This window comes from Anopheles arabiensis, chromosome 2 (assembly GCF_016920715.1).
Source record: "Anopheles arabiensis isolate DONGOLA chromosome 2, AaraD3, whole genome shotgun sequence".
NCBI classification, from domain to species: domain Eukaryota; kingdom Metazoa; phylum Arthropoda; class Insecta; order Diptera; family Culicidae; genus Anopheles; species Anopheles arabiensis.
The window spans coordinates 91,989,432-92,013,964 of record NC_053517.1 but is presented as its reverse complement, the minus strand read 5'-3'; the positions used below and the strand labels follow the sequence as shown (position 1 = coordinate 92,013,964).

The following is a 24,533-nucleotide window of genomic DNA, read 5'->3' as shown; positions in this document are numbered from 1 at the left end:
GGAGGATACAAGACGTAACCCGGCATACGAACTGATCTTCAAGATATCATATTAACTCGTAACCTTGGATGATCATAGAGGATAGTGTAATGTGTTTCCAATAACTTTATGGTGACATCTTGGAAGATATAGATAGAGATAAAGATAGTGGAAGTAGGAAGATGGATTCCAGTCTAGGAACGGTAGATCTCAACCCTATTAACTGACCCTGGAACTTATCTCGATCTCGATCATGGTACATCAACCGATCTCAAACCTTTGCTGGTCTTAGAAATCATTTAGAAACCAAATCAAATTCAAGAAACTAATCTCGATGCAGTCGTGGTCGCTCAAGAACTCAAGTCATCATCGATGATCTTCTTCTTCTTCTTCTTCTTCTTCTTCTTCTTTTTCTTATTTGATACAACAACTGTTGTCGGTCAGGTCAAGGGCCTTGCCTGTACCACTAATGGGCTTGGCTTTCAGTGACTTATTGATTACCATAGCAAGATAGTTAGTCCTGCGGTATGGGGTCACGGTCCATTCGGGGCTTGAATCCATGACGGGCATGTAATTAAGTCGTACGAGTTGACGACTGTTCCACGAGACCGGCCCGATCGAGTGATGGATGATCACTATGATGATAATGATAACAAAACTAAATCCGTAATTGAGATAGAAGATTCATAGTGCATACGCTATGAAGCATTTATTAATGACTAACGTGCAAGAAAATGCAGCAGAACTCTGAGCAATCTTTCTGGCGAGAGTATTCTAATGATGGAGATAGCCAAATGGGTAACGAACGTTTTGTTTCCCACCACCTTATAGTAAGCTCCATAAAAAATGGAACGCTTCCTTAAGCGTTCAGTGCCTTAACACTTTCGCGCCACAGCCGCTCGGACGTTTCCTCGTCAAACTTCATCTTGGATTTGGTTTGCTTGACGTTCGTGACGAAATACCCAGTAACTGGATTCTTTTCCTCCGTGTTCACGTTGTCCGTAGCGGCGTAAATGATGTTTTGAGCGCCCTGAAAAGCATGATTTCTCTTGCGTTACTCTCCCTCTTAGATCGTATCTCTGTGCCGGTTGCACTTACCTGACGCGCGGAGCGCAAAAACAGCAGCACGATCGGCGAGAACAGCACGTAATGGTACCACTTGGGGTTGTAGCTGCGGAAAAAGTCCGTGTGGCACAGGCCCGGACACAGCACGTGCACGTTGTAGCCCTGCTTGTACAGCTCCCGGGCGTGGTAGAAGTTCATCAGCTTCGAATTGTTGTACAGACTGTTGGTCCGTTCGCCACGCGCACGGTCCACCCATTTGCCCAGATTGTCGAAATCGATCTTGGCGCGCTCGTGCATCTTCGACGAGACGATCACGATGCGGGCCGCATTCGCCCGTATGTTGTCCTTCAGCAGATCCACCAGCAGAAAGTGGCCGAGATGGTTCACGCCGTAATGTACTTCGTAGTTTTCTTTCGTGAAGGTCGGTGTCTGCATCGCTAGGCCCGCGTTGTTGATGAGACAGTCGAAGGATGGGTAGCGGCTCTTGATCGCTTCGCTAAAATCGCGAACCGAAGCGAACGAGGCCAGATCCAGCTCGATCGGTATCAGCTCTCCTTCGGGCGTGTGCTGCCGGATGCGACGGATCGCCTCACCGGCCCGTTCCATGCTGCGGCAGGCCATGATGACCGTGGCCTGGCGGGCGGCAAGGGCCCGGGCCGTCTCGTACCCGAGCCCCGTGTTGGCGCCGGTTATGATGAACACTTTGCCGCGCAGCGGGGCATTGTTGCGTACCCAGCCCCATTGCAATTCCCGGAGCTTGCGGATCACGTACAGACTTGCGCCGACACCGACCGGCACGAGGAGGTAGAGCAGTGAGGCAGACATGTTGCGAATCCTATAGAAAAAAGGGAGAAAGTACACGCGTGTTTGCCAATTAGTAATCGATCAGTCTGTCTGCATGACGCGGTTACTGTTTGGATCTAGCACGCGCTCCGAGTCGTTTCCTTGGCAACACGAAATGCAATGTTCTCAGCGTGTCTGTCATCAACCAGTTGACAAATGAAATTCACACGTGCTGGAAGGAAGTTCCTTTCATAACAGTAAGTTTATTATATTCCTTTCTACATTCTATACAGCCTACCGCTAACGTCTCACAATTCAAACTCGCCCTCAATCAATGCTCCCTAACCAGTTGGAATGATGTCACCGTGTTGAGAAATACGGCCCCGTGTATGTACACTAATATCTACTTCGACTTTTTAGCTTCATCCTTGCGTTCGTCGCCTTCCTCCGTCGTGGGGTCGTGGTTGTTGTCGTCATCCTTCGCATCTTCATATCCACGCACGGCGTACAGGAAGATGATCACGTTCACCACCAGTACCGCCGCCACGACCGAGCCGCAGGTGTTGGCAAACCCGTCCACGTGCAGATAGTGCGTCAGGGCGTACCGCGTGCTGTAGAAGGCCGCAAAGGGCAGCGTAAACATGGCCACACTGTACAGCAGCAGCCAGCCCAATGCGGACGAAGATTCGCTCTGCGTTGCCGGACTGTCGTCGTACGCCTGCCGGTCGGACGCTGCGCTCGGTTCCTTATCCATCGTTTGAGATTGATGTGTGCGGGTTTGTTATCGATCAACACTACTACTGCTGGTCACCATTAGGACACACCAAAAAAACACCGACCAGCTGCTGCAAGACGATATACGATTACATTTGGTGAGTGGTGAGGTGGTAACGACAAGGCGAAAGGTTAGCCCCAAAATTTTAGAAATTGCACACCCGGCTTGTACACCTTTGTGTGCGTGTGTGTTAATGCAGGTAAGTACATTCGAGCTGGTTATTATAATCTCTTTAAAAAGCCTCATTAAAAAGTAGAACTAACTACAACCCCATAAACCGTAGAAAAATATTCATCCCCCAGAAACCCTCATCCAATATATGCCATTCCATCACCAATCGTACACGGTTTTCCAGGAGTTCTTATAGCCGTGGGGCACTTTATTGACTCGTTCTTGAATTGAACTTAATGTAATGGGAATTGGGCTCTATAACACGTTTGATGTACAAATCCAATAAGATAATCCAAGCATCCTGTTCAAAGAGGTTGCTATAGAGTCCAATTTCCATCATATGAAGTTCACTTCCCATAAGAAAGAGTCAAGGAAAGAGTGTCCCAAAACTACGAGAACCCACGGAAAACCCTGTAAGGTACCAACAACAACCAACAATCCCAACAGCCTTAATTATATCATTCGCCACTACGATCTGCGTGCGTCTCTGGTGCTTTCGGAGCTGGTCGAAACGCTTTGCTCGACCGACTTGGCATCCGCGTCCGCAATCGCACGCACACTTGCGTCCCACAACCGGATGGACGTTTCCTCGTCGAAGTGAAACTTGGAGCGGCGCATTTTCACGTTCGAGATGAAGTAGCCCCTCACCGGGTTACGGTCCGGCGTGGTCACACTTTCCGTTGCTGCGTATATTATATTCTGCGCCCCCTGCAGAAGAGAGAGCGAGAGGCGCTTCGATTAGCTTTCGCCCGGACGACGCGCTGGGGCTCTCCGTCCTCCTCCTCCGCGTACCTGTTCACCGGACCGCAGCATCAGCCAGACGATGGGCGAAAACACCAGATAGTGGTACCACTTCGGCTCGTAGGGGCGGAAAAAGTCCGTATGGCACAGGCCCGGACACAGCACGTGCACGTTGTAGCCGCGCTTGTACAGCTCCCGGGCGTAGTAGAAGTTCATCAGCTTCGAGTTGTTGTACAGCCGGTTCAGCCGGCTGCCGTACTCAACCCATCGGCCCAGCTGCTCGAAATCGATCTCCGCCTCGATCTCGTGCATGCGCGACGACACAACGACCACACGCGTTCGCTGCTCGAGCAGTCGCTCCTTCAGCAGCTCCACCAGCAGAAACTGGCCGAGATGGTTCACCCCGAAATGGACCTCGTAGTGTTCGCGCGTAAACTCGGGCGTCCTTACCGCCAGCCCGGCATTGTTCACCAGACAGTACAGCTGCGGCACGGTGCGCTCTAGCTCCCGGGCAAAGCTGCGTATCGAATGGAACGAGGCCAGATCCAGCTCCATCGGTATTAGCGCACCGGGCGCAACGGCACCCAGCTCGGTGTGGATTTTGCCGATCGCTTCGTTCGCCTTGGCCAGGTTGCGGCACGCCATCACGACCGTCGCCTGGCGGCGGACGAGCGCTTTGGTCGTTTCGTACCCGAGCCCCGTGTTGGCACCGGTGATGACGAACGTTTTGCCGCGCAGGGAAAAGTTGGACCTTACCCAGCCCCACTTGCGCAGCTTGTACAGTCGCAGCAGCACGATCGAACCGAGCAGACCGGTGGCGGCCCCGGCCCCCGCCACCGAGAGCGTCACTTCCGATGGGATGAATGGCATTACTGGATGGAGGGAGGTGAATATCGTTTTCCTTCTTCGCAGCTCGGCGAAGCGAGCGGAGGACGGGGACGAAGGCGCAGCTAAAGTTGGAAAGTGTGGAAAATCACATGTTTGGTTCCTGTAGCGCGTTACTGCTTCGTATGTAATTCGCAATTTCAGCACATTTTAGATCCATTTTTTTAAACTTCTTTAGAGAGATGTTAGTTTATGGTTGTTTTATGCCTTGTCTGCTTCTCACGCTTCCACACAAATGCCGTTCCCACACACACACACCCACACACGCTTCATCTTTACTCACTAATATACATTAGCCGCATTTATTAGCAATAAGCTTAAGCTAGTACAAACATTTGCATTGAACAAATTAATACATTTCCCGTTTCCTCGCGCTCAGTTGGCACTGATGATGCCCCGTACCGCCCGGTCAAAGCTGGCGGACGTGAGCGGATCGCCGGGCGTGTAGAACGGATTGCAGACGGCATCCGTGTAGAGGTTGTGCAGGTTGCGGAACATGGCCCGCACCTCGTTCTCCCGGTACGAGGACGTGCTGGTCGCGTCGATCACGATCAGAAACTTGATCTTGGTGTTCGTGACGTAGCCATAGATCTTGTACTGCTCGGTCGAGATGAGCGAACCGAGGTACAGCTCGCGACCGTCGGCCGCCGCCTTCTGGTTGGTGGCGCACCGTTCATCGATCACATCGAGCGAAGCGTGGACCTGGTACTGCAGCGCGATCTCCTTATCCACGTTCGCGGTCGCGATGTACAGTGGCGCATTGTCCTTGCCGATGATCGCCACACAGGCACACATCTGTACCGCACGGTGGGTAGTTTCGCGATGGGTGGAAGCGGAGAGAGCCGAAAAAAAAGAACGTATTTCCATCATAGTAAAATTTGAGAGTGTTTGTGTGTGTGTGTGGGTTTACAAGGAACGGCACAGTGGGTAACAAAAGAAAACAGGGAAAAGCAACAGTAAAAAAGGGCAAGGCAATAGAAAACATACATCTGCAGCAGCTCTCACGGACGGGGTGCAGCTTTCAACGCAACAATTTCACAACACTTTTGTGCCGGGAAGCGGGAGGAGGAAGGTGGCGGGCCTTCTCATGCATGGTTGCTTTCGTCTACGTGGTGCATACACTCCCCGTCCGACTATCGGGATGGATTATGCACGAATGCATTATCACGGAAACACGGTCCCCGATGCGCTAACACTCCGCCTACCGTTTGTGTTTTAGTTTTCAGACCGTGCAGCCTAAAAGTATCAGCTTTAAGGGTCAACAAACCGTAGAGCGACGCACCCATTCGAGGATGGTTGCAAGAAGAACGGACAAACGATAACGAACGAACCCTCTAGCAAACTTAGACGCTAACTAAAACTATTCACCAAACTTACCTTAAAAGTGTTGTAGAGGAATGATTAAAAAGTCGGACAGGTTTTTCTCTTTAAATGCGTAAAAATAATGCACCGTAATTTCGTCGCGCTTCTGTTTGCTATTGTTTGTGCACTCTTTCCGTGGAAGTCACGCACCTTTGTTTACGGCGAGCTGAGCAGCTGTCAAACTTCGGCCCTTTCTCGCGGCGAGCATCGTTCGGCTGTCATTTGAAGGCTCCCGGTGAAAATGCTCAGCCAATCGTTCGATTTGAATTGTTGTCGGTAGAAATGGAATGAAATTTCTGCAAAAAAGGCAATTATTCGTGCTGGAAGACTTTTCTGTTTCCTGTGTTACGTTGAAAATCATAATATCTTTCTTGTAATATCTTGTACGAATTTTGTGACAGTCTTCTTTATAATTTGGAAGCAAAGACGATATTGAACGCTCTTTGTAATTGCAGAAATTCAACCAGCTGCTTCATGTGGAAACGTTTGTTTTATTTTCCCGATAATGATCCTTCACGAACGTTTCCCCGACCAGTATCGGAAACACCAGACTAGCCTCCGCGTACACCTTGACCGGCGTTGCATCCTTCTTAATTTTGCCCCACGAGACGGCCTCATCCGGACGCGCACCACTATCGCTCCCGTCGTACTCTGACGCCGTGTTAACAAACACCGAAAAGTCCGCTCCGTTGCGCATCAGATTTGCGTTGCAGATATGGTGCTTGATCACGCCACCGCCAACGATAATAATACCCGACTGGACCGCCTTTACAGCCATCGTGTTTAAGCGCCGCAAGTCCGACACAATGTCCACTACCAGGCCCGGATTGCGGAACGAGTGGAAGTACATCATGTCGCCCAGGCTGCCGTCGGTTAGGGCAGGGCTGAACACCGGAATCCGATGCTTGGCCGCCCAGTAGTAGATCGACGATTCGTCGTTAATTTTCTCCCCCAACCGGGCGATCACCTTCGACGGTGTCCACAGTGTGCCGTTGCTCTTCTGCTCGGCCAGCATTTCGTCCAGAATCGGTATGACCCAGTTCTCGAACTTGCAGTAGTTTTCGTTCGGCACGAGCAGATTGCCGATCCGATTGATGCCCCGCTCGCGCAGCTCCCGGCCGGCCAGCTCGAACGATCCGAGGTACGTTGGGGCGAGACATTTGATTAGATCCTCCTCCACGCCGCCGGCCGTCGTTACGATGCAGTCCACCATACGGTGCTGCACCAGAAAGCGAATCGTTTCCCGCACCCCGGCCGACACCATGTTCGAGGTGTAGCCGAGGAAAATGGTACAGCTGTTTTTTCGCTTGATAAATTCATCCTCTTCGTACTGGTCCAGTTTATCCTCCGCGAGTGGTACACGACGAGCTGCAATCTACAAGAAAAACGGAAAATAAAGGTAAACAAATCAAGAAACAAAACGTTTTGTAAGATACAGGAAGAACCTTACCATCTTGTTCACTTCTTCCATCGCTTTGCCAAGGTTTGTCGCTTGAAAGCCGCTGTGCACGTACGAGCTGAACAGCTTCTCGTAGCTGTAGCCTTCGTTCCAATCGTAGCCACGGATTTGTGGCGTGTTTTCCGGCAGCTTGGAGCTTTCCTGCAGGACCGCCTCTTTGGCAACGGCCGGCTCTTTGCTTTGGTCCATTTGTGCGATTGTTTGGTTGTATTTTACAATAAACTAAAAACACGACTAGTACCCAAACTGCGAACACATGTGCTTTTGCAATCGATTTGTTTACATTTTTTATGCCCCGCACCGCGGTGCCGCATCGGACCAAACGTCAAACTGGAGGAATGGGAAAAACAAACAAATTAATGTTTTGATTCCGCACCTTTCCAATGGCACTTTGCGTGGAAAATTGTATTATCTCTACCTTTATACGAAAACCCACTCGAAATCAATTTGTGTAACCATTTTCATACAACTTTTTGGAGAAACAGCAACACCAAACTTTGCCAGCTGTCAAGCACAGCTGACAAACGTCAGTTTTGCGAAACGTCAACCGCGTACACGACGCACACACGCAACCGCAAAGAAGAGCAGGAACAATTGTGGTCAGTTTCGCTCTCGCTCTCGCTCTCTCTCTCTCTCTATTGCTCAGTCTAAACAAACGCGGCCCGTTCTGCGGTTCTTGTGCGGGTTTTCGAGGTTTCATTCGCAAGTATCATCGCGAGTTTCGGTTCGGTTCGGTTCGGTTTTTGTAGGTGTTCTGCCGCGGTGTTGGCCGCCTATTTACGGTGGTGGATAGTGGGTAGCAAAAGTGTAGCGATAGTGTTTGCCTCCAAAAGTAGAGTATAATGCCCCAGTTGATGGTTTGATGCAGTAACATCCCTTCCTGCAGCCAGAAAGGTAAACAATAAAAGAAGGGGCGCGTGACTGTGAAAATGGAAGCCCCTCCGCGGCTGGGGGAGGGGATTCACCTCGCGAGATGAATTGTCGACTTCTTTGCGCGATTCGTGTTCGTTCGAGCCAGCAGAAGCGGAAGATAATTGGAAAGAAGATGAAAGCCCCCACACCCTCGGTGTTGCTTTGGAATCTCAGCAAACACGCTCCGGACACAGCTAGAGGGCCCTCGCCCGCCTCCGGTTGCCATGGCTAGTTTTTTGTGGTGATAGTGATAGCTGGTTTGTTGGCAAACGCAGTGGCAGTGGAGAGTAAATTGCTGATAAACGATGCCTGTCATCGAGAGAAGGGGCGGAAAGGGGTGCGCGTGGTACAGGAAATTGAAAAACGGAACTATCCGCCACTCCGCCACCCGCACGGCCAGCTGCATCCAAAGCATGCGATGATGCATTCACCAGCACCCATTGCACCCTGCAGGTTCCACGCGTACTGCAGTACGGCTGACCGATGCACTAGTACATGCACACCGACACCGAAGTGCCACGAGCAATTGACGGTCATTCCGTGTGGGACAAGGCCACTCCAATGCACGCAGCTTGGGGGGGGGGGGGGGCGCCGGCGGGAAGGGTGACTACACTCCCGAAAATACCGAACGACCAGTCGGAGGGTTGCACGTCGCTTATAATACATATACCACCCACCCTGGAAGGGGGGGGGGGGAGTAGACAATTGACCCTTCCCTCCCTACCGCACTACCCCGGACCGGTACAGCTGGCACGATTTCGTTTCGAGAAGGTCGCATTGAAACAGCAATCGGGACCGGGGTGGTTGGCTGGACAAACGGATGCATCGGCGGGGGCGGTCCGGGGGTAGCGACACATGCATTGGACATGCAATAGCGGCAGTACATAAGGACTTTAACGCCCTCCTCACTAGTGATGGGAAAAAATGAAGTTTTCCTCGGAATCGATTCTGGCTAGCTCCAAAGTTTTCTGGAATCGATTCCGGATAGTAGGTCCGGAATTAGTTTCCAGAATCGGCTCCCGAATCGGCTTCAGATTCGGAATCGGCTCCAGAATTGGTTCCAGAATTAGCTCCGGAATCGGAATCAACTCCGGAATTGGCTCCAGAATCAGAATCGGCTCCGGAATTGGTCCCGGAATCGGCTCTGAAATTGTTTCGGGAATCTGGTCCAGAATCGGAACAGGCTCCAGAATTAGTTCCGGAATCGTCTCCGGAATTGATTCCGGAATCGATTCCGGAATTGGCTCTGGAATCAAAATCGTCTCTGGAATCGGATTTGGCTCCGAAATCTGGAGCTCAAATTGGAGTTGAATCTCCATAAGAAGACAAATTTGGATCCAATGACGCTACGTAATGTTAGCCACAAAGAATCAAAATTTAATTGTAAGCGATCCATTCTCGTGGGGATTTCGCGGACTGATTACGCCTCTGAAACCTCCTATTTCAATTCTAAAACTGATTCTCATTCCAGAGGTAACTTCTATTCTGGAATCAATTCTGATTCTGTTCCCGGAACAAATAGCGATTCCCAGGTCGATTCCGATTCCGGAGCAGATTCTGATTCTGGAACCTATTCCGATTCCGGAATCGATTCCGGATTCAACTCCGGAACCAGCTCTGAAATCGGAATCTATTGCAACATCGGACTCGTCTCCAGTATTAATTCCGAACACGGAATCGGAATCGAGTAGGTCCGATTCCGAGCTCCCACCACTACTCCTCACACTCCCCCAGAGTGGGGTGGAAGCAAAAGAATCATAAAGCTTTGGGAACGGGTTTCTGCGTTTCGTGTCATTTTGCTGCTGCTGCTGCTGCTCTGCGGGAATTGCAAAACACCGACAACCGAGCCTCCGTTTGCTCTCGGTGTGCGCAATCAAAAGCGTCCGATCGATCGGTACTACGACGGTGGCTGTGGTGGTGCTGGTGGTGGTGGTGGTAGTAGTCATCCACCTTATTAGTTACCCCTTTTTTTCTCTCCCTTGCCCTTCTTTGCCGCACCGTAACCCACCGACTTCTAAACCGGACGGCATGTGGGGATAGGTGTTCTTGAACTGGTGGCCTTGAGAAACGGCGCACGGCGCCGTTCTAACCGTTGCAATAACTCTTCTTCCGCTTTGGGAAGGGAGTGGGGGGTTTAGGGTCTCTTCTGCCTCCCTGCACGACCACAAGTGGAGCTGAAATTGTGATGTGATTTCAAACGTATTGGGATTCGATCCTTGAACCATCACACACACACACACAAGCTTCTGTCCTTGGGTTGGTTTACATTTTTCCCAAAGCTTAACGCATCGCAACATGCCCGTGTTTGCTTGTTTGCTTGATGATGAGCCAACGGAAAGGGAGGGGGGAGGGGGATATGGGGCCAACATAACTGCACGACGCCGCACCGCAACATAACTTATTTCCTGTACGTTTTCATTCATTGGCGTTTCGGTTTAAACGTTCCGTTGCGTGTGGGGCGCGTTGATTGGAATTGTTGTTCTCATTCACTCTCTCTCTCTCTCTCCGAACTGGCCCAGACGTACGGATGGTAAAGGTCAATCTTGTTAATTGTTTTATGTAAAGCTTTGTATAGCACCGTCTTTCATCGTACCTGCTGCTCATATTACAAGCGGTGTGCAATGAGCCGGCACTATAACACAGCCCATTACGATTATGTCATCCACAAAGGAAAAAGACAGATAAAATCGCTCCTAAAATGCCTAAAAAATTTTTTTGGCTGAAATAATTCGCGAAATGGCGCGAAAAACCCTCGCACCACATGGTCTGTGGATATGCCCGGCCCGTTACACATTTACTACCGAGCTTTAATTAAAGCGACAACCACCCGGGGGTTGCAAAAGCTTTTCACCCACTCACGCACCCTTTCCATTTCTAGCAGCGATTTGGGGTGAATGGGTGGGGGGGGGCACCTCTTCCGCACCCATGATATGTTTGTTTGAAACTTACGCAATCGGTAAAACACAATAATAATTCACCCGCCCGTCCGTGCTGCTGTGTTTCAAAACTGACCACTCCTAAGCTTCACATCTTCAACGTGTGAATTATGGATGAATGTGCTCGCTGTGTGTGTGTGCGTGTGTCACTCCCCCTCCCCCCCCCCCCACAAAAAAATGCTGCAATGTTCAATTTGCGGCAATTAAAACCAGAGGCACTGGGGAGTAGTGGCTCAAACGCCCAAACCAGCGATCATATCGGTTGACCGGACGGTTGGTTGTGTACGATGTGATATCGATTCGGGTGAAGCTACCTGAACTATTCGGTCTGCGCACTACATAAGCGCTGAGTGAACGACCACCTATCTCGTGATGCCCGGTGATTGGGCTTCAGGCAGGGTTCGGCACACTGTTCAAGTTAATGGGGGTCGGATTGAAAACTTTCAATCACTTTCTGTGGTTGTTTCTGTAACGCGTAGAACTTTAAACACGTATCGTATTTTCTATGTTTAGTCGCTAGTGACAGTCTTAACTGTCGAGTTTTTCCCACGATTTCCATATTGTTTCGAGGAGGTTGAAGTACATGAAGCTGAAAGCATATTCTTTGTATAAACACCACCGATACAACGAGGTCAACTCGTGAATTGGTAATATTATGTTTTCCCATAACAATCAATTCGTAATGAGTCAAAAAGTCAATGAAACTTTAACCGTAATGTTTAAGTATTAATTATGGGAGGAAAATCATTTGCCTAAAAAAAGATTTTTTTACTCCAAAGATTTGTTTTTTATTGCAAAATCCATCAGAATGTGATATGAAATTAAACGTGTGTACATCATCAATATGATAGACGGACTCTCCTGTCTGCTCTTAAACATCGCCCTGGAAGGTGTCATTCGACAATCTAGAGGCTAGACAACGACATCCGTGGCACGATCCTCTACCGTGCCTCTATCCTCTCTGCAATTCCTTGGCTTTGCGGATGACATCGACATAATCGGCAGGACAACAGCGAAGGTGTGTGAGGCGTACACCCGACTCAAACGCGAAGCAGCAAGAATTGGATTGAGAAACAATGCGACGAAGACGAAGTACCTGCTTGCCGGAGACTCAGATCATCTGGGAGGCAGTGTATTAGTTGACGGCGACAGTCTCGAGGTGGTAAAGGAGTTTTGCTATCTCGGGACGGTCGTTACTTTGGACAACGACATCAGCAGCGAAATCCGGAGACGCATTGTGCAGGGGAATCGTGTATACTATGGGCTTCCCCGACTGCCGAGGTCCAGAAGACTTCAAGCCCGCACGAAATGTGAGATATATCGCACATTGATATTCGTGGTCCTCTACGGACACGAATCCTTAACCATCCGAGCGGAGGATGCAAACGCTCTGGGCGTGTTTGAGCGACGCATACTCCGGATCATCTTTGACGGTGTGCTCCAGCATGGAGCGTGGAGGAGAAGGATGAACCACGAGCTTGCTGAGCTGTACGGCGAACCGAGCATCCTGACGGTGGCGAAGACTGGCAGGGTACGATGGCTGGGGCATGCCATGAGGATGCCGGACTCATGTCCCACCATGAATGTATTCGACAGCGATCCCCAGGTCGGTGTAAGGCGCAGAGGAGCACAGCGAACTCGATGGCTGGACCAGCTGAAGCGAGACCTGTCGGAATTCGGGTATCTACATGGATGGGAGCATGCAGCCAGGGACCGAGCATCCTGGAGAATTGTTGTTGACCGGGCTATGTCACATCGACGTGCTCTATCGTGAGCAGGCCAACAAGAGATAGAGCTAGAGAGAAATCATCAATATAGTCGATGAAACCTTTCATAAGGCTCTTTGGGTACTTCAGTATGATGTTGGCTACATCTAGCCATTTGTCATTAATTCTCAAGGACGTGTTGAAACGGCACAGATTCAAAAGTATCCAGCTAAACGAGCATTTGATAAAAATACGTCAAAGTATGTCAGTTTGTTCGAAAACAGCTTTGTTGGACTACAAACAAGACTTCGTTATATATCTTTAAAAGATGAAAAAAGAAACATTTATATTAAAAGTCAATTCTTGACAGTGAATCTCAGAAAAGGTACACAAAACACAACACGATGTATGGAGCAAACAAGTTGTTTAATTGTGCTGTTTATGATTATTGAAGTTATTAACAATTCACAATGAAATGAGACGAATGCTCATTTAACAACCTAATTTAATTAAATAATGATTTGCTATAAATGTATGTTCCCCGTTGGTGGTTCAAAAGGTTGAACCTCCCAAGTACAGCTACGATAAAATTCCCGTTTGACATTTGTTCTTAATTGTAAGTTCACGGATGCTCGCTCCACTCGAGTGCTCGAAATGTCTGAAATTATTAATATCTAGGCGATCAATTATGTTAAAAGTGCCAAAATGTTGTGTGTGTGCTTAAATTTTTTCACAATGGCGTGGTTTAAATGGCTTTTTTTTTCTAAAATTCCCTTACACTGGTAATTTAAGGAAAATTTAAGGGATATAGCTCGAATACTCGATAATCCCTGCTCGAAAATGTCAATCGAGTTGTCTCTCGAGGGGCCGACAGAATCAGCTCGCGGGCCAGACGTTGCCGACCCCTGGAGCAGAGGGATGCAGGATAAAAGACTCGTAAGAAACACATTTATTGGGGAACGTTCATCATCGTTCCGCGCAAGACGACGACACGCACGTTGGGCACGTATCGTGTGGTCCCCCCCCCCTTTGTCTCTCTAGCATCATCTCTATAACTTTCTATTTACCTGCAAAGTTTTATGAGCTGAAAACGTCCCCCTCTTTCCCGGGCGGGCGCACACGTACCACACGGCACGAGAGATGCACGTACGTGAACACCCGAAAGGAAGGTTAGAGGCGGCTCCTCGCTCAAAACCTCTAAACGCATTGCATAATGGCCAAAGTTTCGATTCGGTGGAAGGTAAACACTACGAAATTTACTAATAACACACACACACACCCGAAACGGAAGAAGGTCACCAAGAAAAGGGTTTTTTGTTTTTCGCTGTGAGTTTGTTTAATTTTCGGGCAAAAAGGATTCCCAATCGAGAAAAGAAGGGAAGGTTCGCGGTCCCTTTTCTTAAAAATTAGCTTCAACGATTGATGACTGTTTGAGAGAAGAAGAAAAACACACACACGGCGCAATCTGCGAAGCCTTTGGAGAGAATGAAAATCGATGTAGTTTTACAACGTCGCTGTATAAGATAATAAAAAGTTATGCTGTTGTGACCCTCCCAAATGCGCGAAGGATGAGCTTGCGTGTGCTTTTTTTTCTCTCTATTTCAGCGTTCTCTTTTCATTTCGTTCGTTAATTTTGCTCTCTTTTTGTTTTTGCTTACTTCCAGAGCAGCCCCCAGAGCAGAAAGCCGTCGATCCTCGCGCCCCACTTGATCGTTGGACACGTCGCAGCAGCAACAGCAGCAGCAGCAGCAGCAGACCGAGCGACAGTGGGGAATGGTCGCGCACTCGCCGGACGCGCACGCCTGTCGACATAAGCCCCAGCGGCAACGGACGGCAGCATCGTCGTCATCGTCAGTAACATCATCAGCAGCGTCGGCATCAGTCGTGGACAGGCATTCGGGTTGATTGGATGCGCGAACCTGCGTGGATATTGTCGACTATACGCCACAGAACGCAGCAGTTTTGATCCGTCCGCGACCGAGTAGCCATTTACCTCCAAACCACCAGGCCTGTGAATGAACGAGACGCTAAACCAGCCAACATATCGAGTGTGTTTGCGCGCGCGAAAGACGAGTTGTGCGTATCATCAAACGTACGCCACGTGGCCCTTGTTTGGGAGGAGCGTTTTCGTGTGGTCCTTTGCTGGTCCGGTGGCAAAAGTGACACTACTAGTGGGCAAAACAGTGATTACACAAACACATATCCTCTAATCGATCGTTAGTGCTTTGGTGGTGTATTTAAGTGTGTGCCAAAGAACAGAAAGCGGAAGCAGGCACGATGGTCATTTCCAAAATTTGCTGCATCGGCGCTGGTTACGTTGGCGGGCCGACGTGCAGCGTGATGGCGCTCAAGTGCCCCGACATCCAGATCACGGTCGTCGACCGTAGCACCGAGCGGATAGCCCAGTGGAACTCAGACAAGCTGCCAATTTACGAGGTAAGCCAAAGGATGGCACAAATACGGCCGATATGCGGGGATTGGGCCGTTGCGACACTACGCGCGTCCGTCAAGGTGGTCAATTCCAAGGTTGATAAACGCCGCCCCAAATGCTTGCAAGGGGCGTGCTCCAAGGATGGGCGAAGGAGGAAACTCCCCTCTCATTTCCATAAGTTGGTTAAGGTCGGTGGCCATGCCTTTGAACGTGCCGAGCGCGCACAGTTGTGGTCTGCGAATTTGGGCACAAAAATATTCAAACGATTCAGCAGAAAAATCAAACCAACCCCAGAAGATCAACCGGTAATTCGCGTCGTCGTAGAAGAGAAACGTGTGTAAAGCCGATCGTCACGCGATCAGCTTAGTAGAAGATGGGGAGTAGGCGAAAAGAAAACATAACGGGACGGATGTGGCATAATACGTAATTTATGCGCTTATGCGAACTTCTTTTTTGTTGTTTATGGTGTATGGGCAATTTGTGTGTTTCGGCAAGCGAATGAATGGCGCAGCCGATTAGAAATATAATCTGTGTTTGATAAAAGGCCTAGGGCAGGGCAAGGCTTGGCTGGTTGGTTCGGTGGCAAATTTCATCAACACAGTGTTAGAGAATGGGATATTCGATGCGATGCGAACGCGTGTATTTTGTTTGATAAGATGGCTTAAACGGGGGAGGTTTGGAGTATTAATAGAGCTGTATTTGCGAGGCGGCTGTAACTCCGGATAAGTAAATATTTGCCTGCCCCTGGCATAGATGACATACTTATGGCTAATCCCCCCCAAAAAGAAGGTAATGGACCGGGCAGATCGAGTTGTCTGTCTGTGGTCTTCCTTTGCCACGACATGTGTTTCCTTTTTCTTGATGTGTGTGTGTGTGATGTGATTCCTTCGCTTCGATTCAGTTCGCTTCCTGCTCCTTCCTTCTCAGAATTTTGCGCATATATGCAGGTTTTGAGATGTGCGCCACACTGATCGTACCGCCGCTTGTACAAGCAAATCAAAACTGTAAATCTTGGCCGCTTTATGTTTGGCCCAAAACTGTTGTCGAATAAATTTGGCCTTCCAAAACAAGCGGCAACTTTTGAAACACACAGATCTTATCGCTTTCTGTGCTTATACTGCGTGGCCTTGTGCAAGAACAGCCGGGATATGATGATAATGCACGACGACCGGGGTCTTTGACGATAGTGGGATATAGCAAATGGTAATGTAGCTTGAAAGCATTCTGTGAGTACGCGTTTCCACTTTGTTTTTCGCTTATTAGCTTTATCTCGTACAAAAAGATAAACCCTTTTTGGAGTAGTAAAAAAGAGTTGACATTTTTATGCTATTGCTTTGTGAAATGGCCTTAGTTTTCAGTGTTATCCGGAAATATTAAACATTATCTGTGGCGGTTTTGTTTGTTTCCGTTCGTTCAGGAACACCAAAACAGAGACAGCTGAGGAAACTTAAAAAAACTCCTATTAACTAGACAAATGTTCGCTCGTCCTGTGGTACAGTTGTGAAGTCGTACGACCTAGAAAATCAAGGGTCCCGCCGTTATAAGTTCAAATCGCGTATGGGATCGGAAGAGAATGTCTTATTCTCATCATACCTCATAGGGATGCGCGATGATGGGAAAGAAGAAAGGGTTATGTTAGCTTTAACCCCCCTCCCCCCGCTTCATAAATCAATTGGGGTTTTAGAAGCGCGGACAGTCCTTGACCTACTTTTACTATGTTTCGTTCTCTAAATGACATTGGCGATGAAAAAATCGGTTCTCTACATGTCATTCATCTTTTTCAATGTTTGAGTGAAGTCTTGATTATCTCAATTATTAGTCAAGTCTTGATTATCACAATTACTAGGTGAAAAACGTCTTCCCTGTTCAATTAAATCAATAAATTAAATAAAGCAAGACAAGTCTTCGTAAAACTCTGATGCTCTCTCTAAACCTGATAAGTCAGAAGTAGTTATTGATCTCTTTCAATGTATTAAAAAGTTGCAAAAACTTTATACATGTTGAATAAACTAACAAATGAGCATAATTTATGTAACAGTCATTTAACGATCTATACTCTGTCATCTCATTTAAGACAACTCCGACAAATGGAGAGTTCCGTGCTTGCACAAACTTGCATACATTCCGGCAAGAAGGTTAAAGCCTGAGCATGAGTCTGTCTTTAACTCAACTTTAAATTCTTTATGCTGTGGAATGGCTTGTCTTTAGCCATGATTTAAAGTACCTCCTCTTCTATCCCTCCTCTTCATATCGCTCACTAGTGCGCGCACATTTGTTTCGCGCCATTCTTCAACTGCATCACTTCACACATCTGTCTCCGAGCACCAGTTGTCACTGGTCGCCAATCCAGTTTGTGCATTCCATTTGCTTTACAGAGCTCCAAAGCCAGCATTCCAGGCCAAAACGGAAAACGCAACAAAACTATGCCAAACCCATTCATCATCTTGCAATTAGTGGTTGCTGCAAAGTTACTCTGCACCACATCTTCTGCTTTGTTTCCATTCCATTCGCGGCGCACGAGGCACGAAACCGGATGGAATCGGATTTCAATTATGTTGCTGTTGTACGTTAAAAAGACAAATTATGTCCTAGCCATCCAGTGTCAGCGGGGTCAAACATGCTTTGACAGAGGGATATGGGGGGAAGGCGTTTAATGAAAATCATCAGATAAGCGCAACATGAACACATTAACCGTATTACTCAAAATGAACTTCCAAAATCGCTTTCATGTTTAAGCTGCTGGGGCACTATTAATAGACCAGTCATTACCGTCATCCAAAATCCCAAACAGCGGCAATGGCCAGCGGCAATGGCCAGCGGCAACTGGAGACCCACTTTTCCCTGCTCAGAACTGTGACTCCAGGAGGGGCGAGGAGCGTCTATTCAAACAATAATATAAAACAAAAATCTCAGACCCTGACAGTGTACACACTTCAGATTGCCCAGTTCGTAGTTGGAAAGGCCAACGGTGTAGTGTGTGTGTGTGTGTTTCATAATTTTGAAGCCCTTCTTCGTTCGTTCCCGTCCAACCCACTATCTCTGGTCCATGGTCCCGTTTGGTCCAATGCCCAGCGGCCAAAGGAAGACAACATTTTTTGGAACTGGACCGGATGGGATGGAAACTAAAGTGAGACAACAACAACAAAGTAGTGGTATGCGCATCACTCCTAAACGTTTAGCTCTTGTGGCTTGTGGCCGGTGACGTTACATCACCCGGCTACAGCCCTGCGGCTGTAACACGACCATAGTGTTGTGCCGCCGGCGGAAACGTGTTTATCTTACTGCTGGATGATGAGATTTTTGAATGCTATTCTCGATGCAGCACTTCAGGGGAGGGCCTTGTTACGTTGCACGATCTAACCACTGGTTTCGATCTTCGAGATCGTTGATTTTGCATAGCGTCTTTTGGTTTCGGTTATAAGCCAGCTTCAGCCAGCTTCAGAACTGTTCCAGTAGGCGAAAGAAAGTGCGAAAGCCGTGTACGCTGTGTGTAAACCTGTTAATTTGGCCTCATCTTGATCTTTGCGTGTGCTGAATATCAAGTAGCGCGATCAACGATCTTGCATTCTTCCAGCATTATTGCCTTACGCGCTCACTTCGATTGCGATCATCGTGACGATCATTAGTAATTCATGGCGTGCGAATGTGTGGGTTAGGGATTTCACACGTCTTCTTTACGCCGGTTTGTATGGGTTGATCGTTGCTAATGTTTAAGAAGACGACGTCATGAACCCCGAGACACGTCACCGGACTATTATGTGCGATCGACCTTACAGCGCAGCGGCGGGAAGGAATGAATCATTTCGAGTGGAGCTTTGTTCCGGTGCTTGTGTATGGCGAAGGGGTAAAGTGTTGTACGACTGCACTCAAGATAAGCATCAAGAATGTGTACCATGGAGTTGTAAGGGTTATTAATTAATTGCGCTTTTTTGCGCTATGGATCTATGAAACATAAAGATGCACACTTCAACCCTTAGGTTGATAGGTAATCGTACAATCAATCATCGTACTCATGAGACTATTGAAATAGATAATCAATATGAGAATATTGTAGACATAGCATCATAACTGAGGCATAAGCACGTACAGATTTTACTTGGCCTCGAAACCCAAACACATTTTGCAGTCACTCTGTGTGACTCTGTAGCTCGTGCCGTAGTTTCTCAAACCTTTCTTTAGCATCTTTGGTAGTTATTTAGCTCCTCCAATAGTTGCCCATATAAGATCGCTTGGGTTCAGCCAAGATCTCAGGATATCTGGTTACCATACTCAGAATTTATTACGTTTATCCAGAATATCCATGAATCATTGTACCAAGTAAAGCTTATTCTCTATTTGGCGTAAACGGCTTACGCGGACATGCCCGACCAGTACAGGCTTTCGAGACTTTATTTAGTACCACGCAGCCGGATAGTCAGTCTTTGCTACGGGGAGACGGTCCATTCTAGGATTGAACCCACCAAGGGCATGTTGTTAAGTTGTACGAGTTAACGACTGTACCACGGTACAGCCGAGTAAAGCATGGTCTGTAAAGCATCTGGATATGTATCTGGTACACCCTGATACTCTTCGTCCAAAATGTCGCCGCCGTATCGGGTTTTCCAGAATTAGTTATCTTTTTGAAGATCTATGTCATGACACTGATATAGGTTAGAGATTTTGATATTGATATGAAGCATTTCTAACGAAATTGTTGTCACAATTTGCTATCCATTCGTTATCAGTCTTCACGAACCTGGAAAAGCATTTGGTTTATCATACTCCAAGTTCAGCATTTCATTCGAGAGAACAATCAATGATTGTCTCTATCTACACCAGGTTCTACTGGCTTGATATCTAATGGTTCCAAAGCTAGCCAACAAGACATATTCTGAAAAATCACGACCTAAGCCACATTGGATACCAAACTCGTACTTGCGGCCTACCTAAATCCCTGACGGCATTGACTATCTGTGACTAATTCTAAGCTCCAAGCAAGCTATATGAACCCCAATTTTTAACATCTCCTATTTTAATTTCCTCCTCCACCACCAGCCCGGCCTCGACGAAGTGGTCCGCCAGTGTCGCAACCGCAACCTGTTCTTCTCCACCGACATCGAGAAAGCGATCCAGGAAGCGGAGCTGATCTTCATCTCCGTCAACACGCCCACAAAAACGTACGGCAATGGGAGGGGCCGTGCGGCTGACCTGAAGTACGTCGAGGGTTGCGCCCGCATGATCGCCGAGATGTCGCAGAACAGCAAGATCGTGGTGGAGAAAAGCACGGTCCCGGTGCGGGCAGCCGAAAGCATCATGCACATCCTGAAGGCGAACCACAAACCGGGCGTCAAGTATGACATCCTCTCGAATCCGGAGTTTCTCGCGGAAGGTACCGCGGTGGAGGATCTGCTCAAGCCCGACCGGGTGCTGATCGGGGGCGAGCAGACACCCGAGGGTCAGGCTGCGATCGAGAAGCTGTGCTGGGTGTACGAGCACTGGATCCCGAAGAAGAACATTATCACCACCAACACGTGGAGCTCGGAGCTGTCCAAGCTGGCGGCGAACGCGTTCCTCGCGCAGCGCATCTCCTCCATCAATTCGCTGTCGGCGGTGTGCGAGGCGACCGGGGCGGACGTGTCGGAAGTTGCCCGTGCCGTCGGGCTGGACAGTCGCATTGGGCCGAAGTTCCTGCAGGCATCGGTCGGGTTCGGGGGCAGCTGCTTCCAGAAGGACATCCTGAACCTGGTGTACATCTGCGAGGGCCTCAACCTGCCCGAGGTGGCCGCCTACTGGCAGCAGGTGATCGACATGAACGACTACCAGAAGACGCGCTTCTCGCAGAAGATTATCGAGTGTCTGTTCAACACGGTCACCGATAAGCGCATCTCGATACTGGGCTTCGCGTTCAAGAAGAACACGGGCGATACGCGCGAAACGCCCGCGATCGCCGTCTGCCGGACGCTGCTGGACGAGGGCGCCCAGCTAAACATCTACGATCCGAAGGTGGAACCGGAGCAGATCCTGGCCGACCTGACCCACCCGAAGGTGACGGAGAGCCCGGAGCACGTGAAGCGCGCGGTGCAGATCTTCGCCGACCCGTACGATGCGGTCCGGGGCACGCACGCCCTCGTCGTGTGCACCGAATGGGATGAGTTTGTCGTATGTCATCATTGCCGCCGGCACGCCGCGTCGAAACCGACGGATCACCACAACCCAAACCACCACAACCTTCCGCCCCACCATCCTTCGTCGAACCACGAACCACGGTGCCCGGTCGTTTCTAATTCTGTACCCTTTGCTGTCCCTTTTGCTTTCTTCCCGCAGAGTCTCAACTACGAGCGCATCTACGCGTCGATGATGAAGCCGGCGTACATCTTCGACGGGCGCAAGATACTGCCGCACGAGCGGCTGCAGCAGATCGGGTTCCACGTGCAAACGATCGGCAAGCGGTTGCTGCAACGGTCGCACCAGCAGCACCAGCAGCAGGACCCATCCGTCCGGCCGTACCCGAGCCATCAGACGAACGGGCACGGTCCGCTGCCGGCGAACGGGGACGGCCCGAGCGCGCAGGCCTAGTAGCTCTGCTGCCTCGTAGATAGTAGAAGTAGTAGTAGTAGCAGCAGTAGTCGCAGTAGTATTAGTAGTGGCAGCTGTGGCACCTGTGCCGCTAGTGATATCGCTTCGCCCGACGCCGATGCCGTGCCGGAGCAGCAGCAGCAATACCGTCGCATAGCGTTCGATGCCGCCGCTGGCTGGTGGCAATGCTTTCTACGCATGGACTGTACCGGAACGACGGCGAAACCACCAGGAGCAGCAGGAGGAGGAGCAGCAACACTGGGGACTGGGGGCAGGGTGGAAGGCCCTGCGTCCCGGTTAGAGCATCGGCGCCGTTCGACACCACCGCCAGCACCGCCACCGACACCGCACCGCTTCCAGATCGGGTGCCGCATCGTGCGTACCGTGCGCACGAGCGTTCAGAGCGACGCCATCCTTGGTGGCGTAACGAGCACGGTGGAAAGCTTGCTCGGGCAGCGGCCGCGGAGCCGCACGCGCAGCACGCCCGGTGGAAGCGTGTCCGGGGACGATAACATTACGATACCACCGGAGGATAGAAAGTATTACTACTGACATACACACCGGAGTCGGGCCGCTTCTATATCTACACTACTGCTGTGGCTTACTCTGCCACTCGTGCAGCAATATGCTCGCCTCATCTTGCTTGCGCTTCCTAACCTTTTACTAAGGAGAGGGGGGGGGGACTTTATCAATTACGGATGAACCCGGGGCCGTGCTGTTCTTAGGCTAGGGATTATGCTGTGACACCAAGGGCGTGGCGTGGAGTACGGCTAATCGAAACGAATCTATACTCAAAGGTAGTGCTATCGTAAGATAAACCCCATTTCCTAACTCAACGCTATGATGGCTAACTTCCTTCCGCTGCCCATTGTATGTATCCTTCCATCCCTTAACCATCCTTTGCGAACTTTGCTTCTACTGTAGACCATTTATATATGCCCATGTATGTTAGCTACAGCCAAGCGAGAGAACCTCACCTACATGTTGATTGCGTTTTTGTAAGTACGCCTCTAAAACCAGTAAGAAAGGTCACTCTAACGCAATAGAGAGAGAGAGAGAGAGTTAGGAGCTTTTTGCTGTAGTATTTTTGCATTTTTGTCTTATTTTTGTATGAAATATCCCATCTATAGAGTTATATTTGCTAAGAACAAGTAGTATTTTTCTAATAAGACGTTAAGACACACAAACACACAGTGCACGATACGACAGGACAGAGGAGACTTAGTAGCACCACTGCACCATCAACTATACCCCCGCCACGACGCATCGCGGTTCCTTTGTTGGAGTATTTGAATTTGAAGTAAATCGAACAAAAAAAAAAGGACACAACAAATAGTGCAATAACGCCCTAAAAGTGTGGAAGTGTTGTTGTCAAGAATGTTTTGTAAAGCAAAATAATGCCCCATGTGCTTTTTTCCCTGTTCATCACGATTGAACGGAGCAAAAGTTCACTCACTCGCGCGCACTGTGTACCGGTAGGGCACACCATTTAAACCATCGAACAAAGCGCCACGGCAGAACGAGAGAGGTTAAAACGAATCAAAAACTTCACACTTATTAGGTAGTACTCAAACGGAATTTACGAATTACGAACGAGGAGGGACGCAAAAAAAAACGAAAGGTACACATCACACTCTGTGTAAGAATTGTACGAATGGTACGTAATATTAAACAAAAACACGAACAAAACATTTAATAAAACGAAGACAACAAATTGGTGCACTTGGCGTGAAACATGCACATTGCATACATTGAGAAAACACATTTTCGGTAGATTGAAAGTGTATAAATGTCCCCTGAAACGGCGATTTGTCGTAATGTGAATATGAATATTTGAAGTTTTGGTTTAATTTGTCAACAAATAATTTAATGTCATGTTTTATGCATCAAACAAAAAGTAATTTAAACCAAAAACCTCATGTATTCTACCAATGGATAAACATGATGTCCACTCAAGCGCTTCAAATGCTTTAAACTTCTCCTAAACGGGCTTTAAATTTGGCTCAAAATTTCAGTCTAAACGGTATCCTAAACGACTCCGTTTAACAGACAGTAAACGACTGGAGCATTTTAAAAGCAACAAAAAAAAACTGGTGGCATCATCTACCTTAAACCGGGTGACCAATAGTGATGGGTAATCCGAAGTGGAGTCGTTGATCAACTCCAATTCAGATAAGTCTGGATGGGTCCGAACGAGTTAAATGCTATTTCCCGAAATGACTGTCCATTTTCGTTCAGACAATTCTTGCGTGCGTTGAGCATCGAATGTGTACGATTCAGTTTAACAATTTTCTTTCTTGCAATCATATTTTCCTTTTTTACTTGCACTTCCTTTATGCTTCCCATTAAATAAATTCAAAAGCAGTAAGGCTATTACAATGTTGATTTAAACTCCGGACTCATCGACTCCGAAACCAGATCAATCCGGATCAGCCCGGATGAGCCTGCATGACCCAAGTGCCACAAATCCACTAAACGACCACTAAACGGGTTCTAAACGATTCAAGCTCTCAACCTAAACGGAATATAAAAAGAGTTCGTTTAGCAGACGGCAAATTCAAAAAATTCATGCATTCAAAAAATAGCAAAAAGCTAGTGGCGCCATCTGATGTTGGTGGAATAGCCAACCAGTCGAACTTCCTCGCTTGGAGGAGAGATTTCTCATTCTCTCTGTACTGTTGTATAGTTTCGCATTGAAGTTCGCTAGAACTAGAACGGCGATACGATTGTTTAAATACTAAACTCCAACGGAAACTACCAGCACTGAAGCAAG

At 48.6% G+C, this 24,533-nt stretch overlaps 3 protein-coding genes across 10 annotated transcripts; 1 reads left to right on the top strand and 2 right to left on the bottom strand.

The window, feature by feature from the left end:
- Window positions 1–649: 649 nt before the first annotated feature.
- On the bottom strand, window positions 650–5,955 carry LOC120895316 (trafficking protein particle complex subunit 2-like protein). Of its 5 annotated transcripts, none has more exons than XM_040298548.1 (3): window positions 5,777–5,942; window positions 1,078–1,879; window positions 650–1,009 (listed from the first exon to the last, which is right to left on the bottom strand). In XM_040298548.1, the coding sequence occupies exons 2-3, from the start codon at window positions 1,867–1,869 to the stop codon at window positions 839–841; spliced, it is 963 nt and encodes a 320-aa protein (XP_040154482.1). In that variant the 5' UTR covers window positions 1,870–1,879; window positions 5,777–5,942; the 3' UTR covers window positions 650–838. The 5 variants fall into 5 exon arrangements, with proteins under 5 accessions (XP_040154482.1, XP_040154484.1, XP_040154485.1 ...); XM_040298547.1 differs by lacking the exons at window positions 650–1,009; window positions 1,078–1,879 and adding exons at window positions 2,679–3,481; window positions 3,566–4,464 and having other exon boundaries at window positions 5,777–5,955; XM_040298550.1 differs by lacking the exons at window positions 650–1,009; window positions 1,078–1,879 and adding an exon at window positions 2,071–2,672 and having other exon boundaries at window positions 5,777–5,943.
- Window positions 5,956–6,232: 277 nt separating this feature from the next.
- LOC120897317 (probable deoxyhypusine synthase) lies at window positions 6,233–7,754 on the bottom strand. 2 transcript variants are annotated; one of them, XM_040302092.1, is made up of 3 exons: window positions 7,639–7,754; window positions 7,212–7,550; window positions 6,233–7,136 (listed from the first exon to the last, which is right to left on the bottom strand). In XM_040302092.1, the coding sequence occupies exons 2-3, from the start codon at window positions 7,407–7,409 to the stop codon at window positions 6,234–6,236; spliced, it is 1,101 nt and encodes a 366-aa protein (XP_040158026.1). In that variant the 5' UTR covers window positions 7,410–7,550; window positions 7,639–7,754; the 3' UTR covers window position 6,233. The 2 variants fall into 2 exon arrangements, with proteins under 2 accessions (XP_040158026.1, XP_040158027.1); XM_040302093.1 differs by having other exon boundaries at window positions 7,212–7,738.
- Window positions 7,755–7,845: 91 nt separating this feature from the next.
- On the top strand, window positions 7,846–23,153 carry LOC120894572 (UDP-glucose 6-dehydrogenase). 3 transcript variants are annotated; one of them, XM_040297233.1, is made up of 4 exons: window positions 7,848–8,114; window positions 14,439–15,210; window positions 20,240–21,343; window positions 21,509–23,153. In XM_040297233.1, the coding sequence occupies exons 2-4, from the start codon at window positions 15,052–15,054 to the stop codon at window positions 21,758–21,760; spliced, it is 1,515 nt and encodes a 504-aa protein (XP_040153167.1). In that variant the 5' UTR covers window positions 7,848–8,114; window positions 14,439–15,051; the 3' UTR covers window positions 21,761–23,153. The 3 variants fall into 3 exon arrangements, with proteins under 3 accessions (XP_040153166.1, XP_040153165.1, XP_040153167.1); XM_040297232.1 differs by having other exon boundaries at window positions 7,846–8,114; window positions 14,444–15,210; window positions 20,240–23,153; XM_040297231.1 differs by having other exon boundaries at window positions 7,847–8,114; window positions 20,240–23,153.
- The last annotated feature ends 1,380 nt before the right edge of the window (window positions 23,154–24,533 follow it).

What these genes read in the sequence shown, in the direction of transcription:
- LOC120895316 (XM_040298547.1), bottom strand. Translation starts at nt 4,384, where the DNA reads ATGCCATTCATCCCATCGGAAGTGACGCTCTCGGTGGCGGGGGCCGGG. An exon ending in TGCTGCGGTCCGGTGAACAG is followed by an intron (nt 3,482 to 3,565) that starts GTACGCGGAGGA and finishes TCTCTTCTGCAG; the next exon opens with GGGGCGCAGAATATAATATA.
- LOC120897317 (XM_040302092.1), bottom strand. Translation starts at nt 7,409, where the DNA reads ATGGACCAAAGCAAAGAGCCGGCCGTTGCCAAAGAGGCGGTCCTGCAG. An exon ending in TGGAAGAAGTGAACAAGATG is followed by an intron (nt 7,137 to 7,211) that starts GTAAGGTTCTTC and finishes TTTTTCTTGTAG; the next exon opens with ATTGCAGCTCGTCGTGTACC.
- LOC120894572 (XM_040297232.1), top strand. Translation starts at nt 15,052, where the DNA reads ATGGTCATTTCCAAAATTTGCTGCATCGGCGCTGGTTACGTTGGCGGG. An exon ending in ACAAGCTGCCAATTTACGAG is followed by an intron (nt 15,211 to 20,239) that starts GTAAGCCAAAGG and finishes CTCCACCACCAG; the next exon opens with CCCGGCCTCGACGAAGTGGT.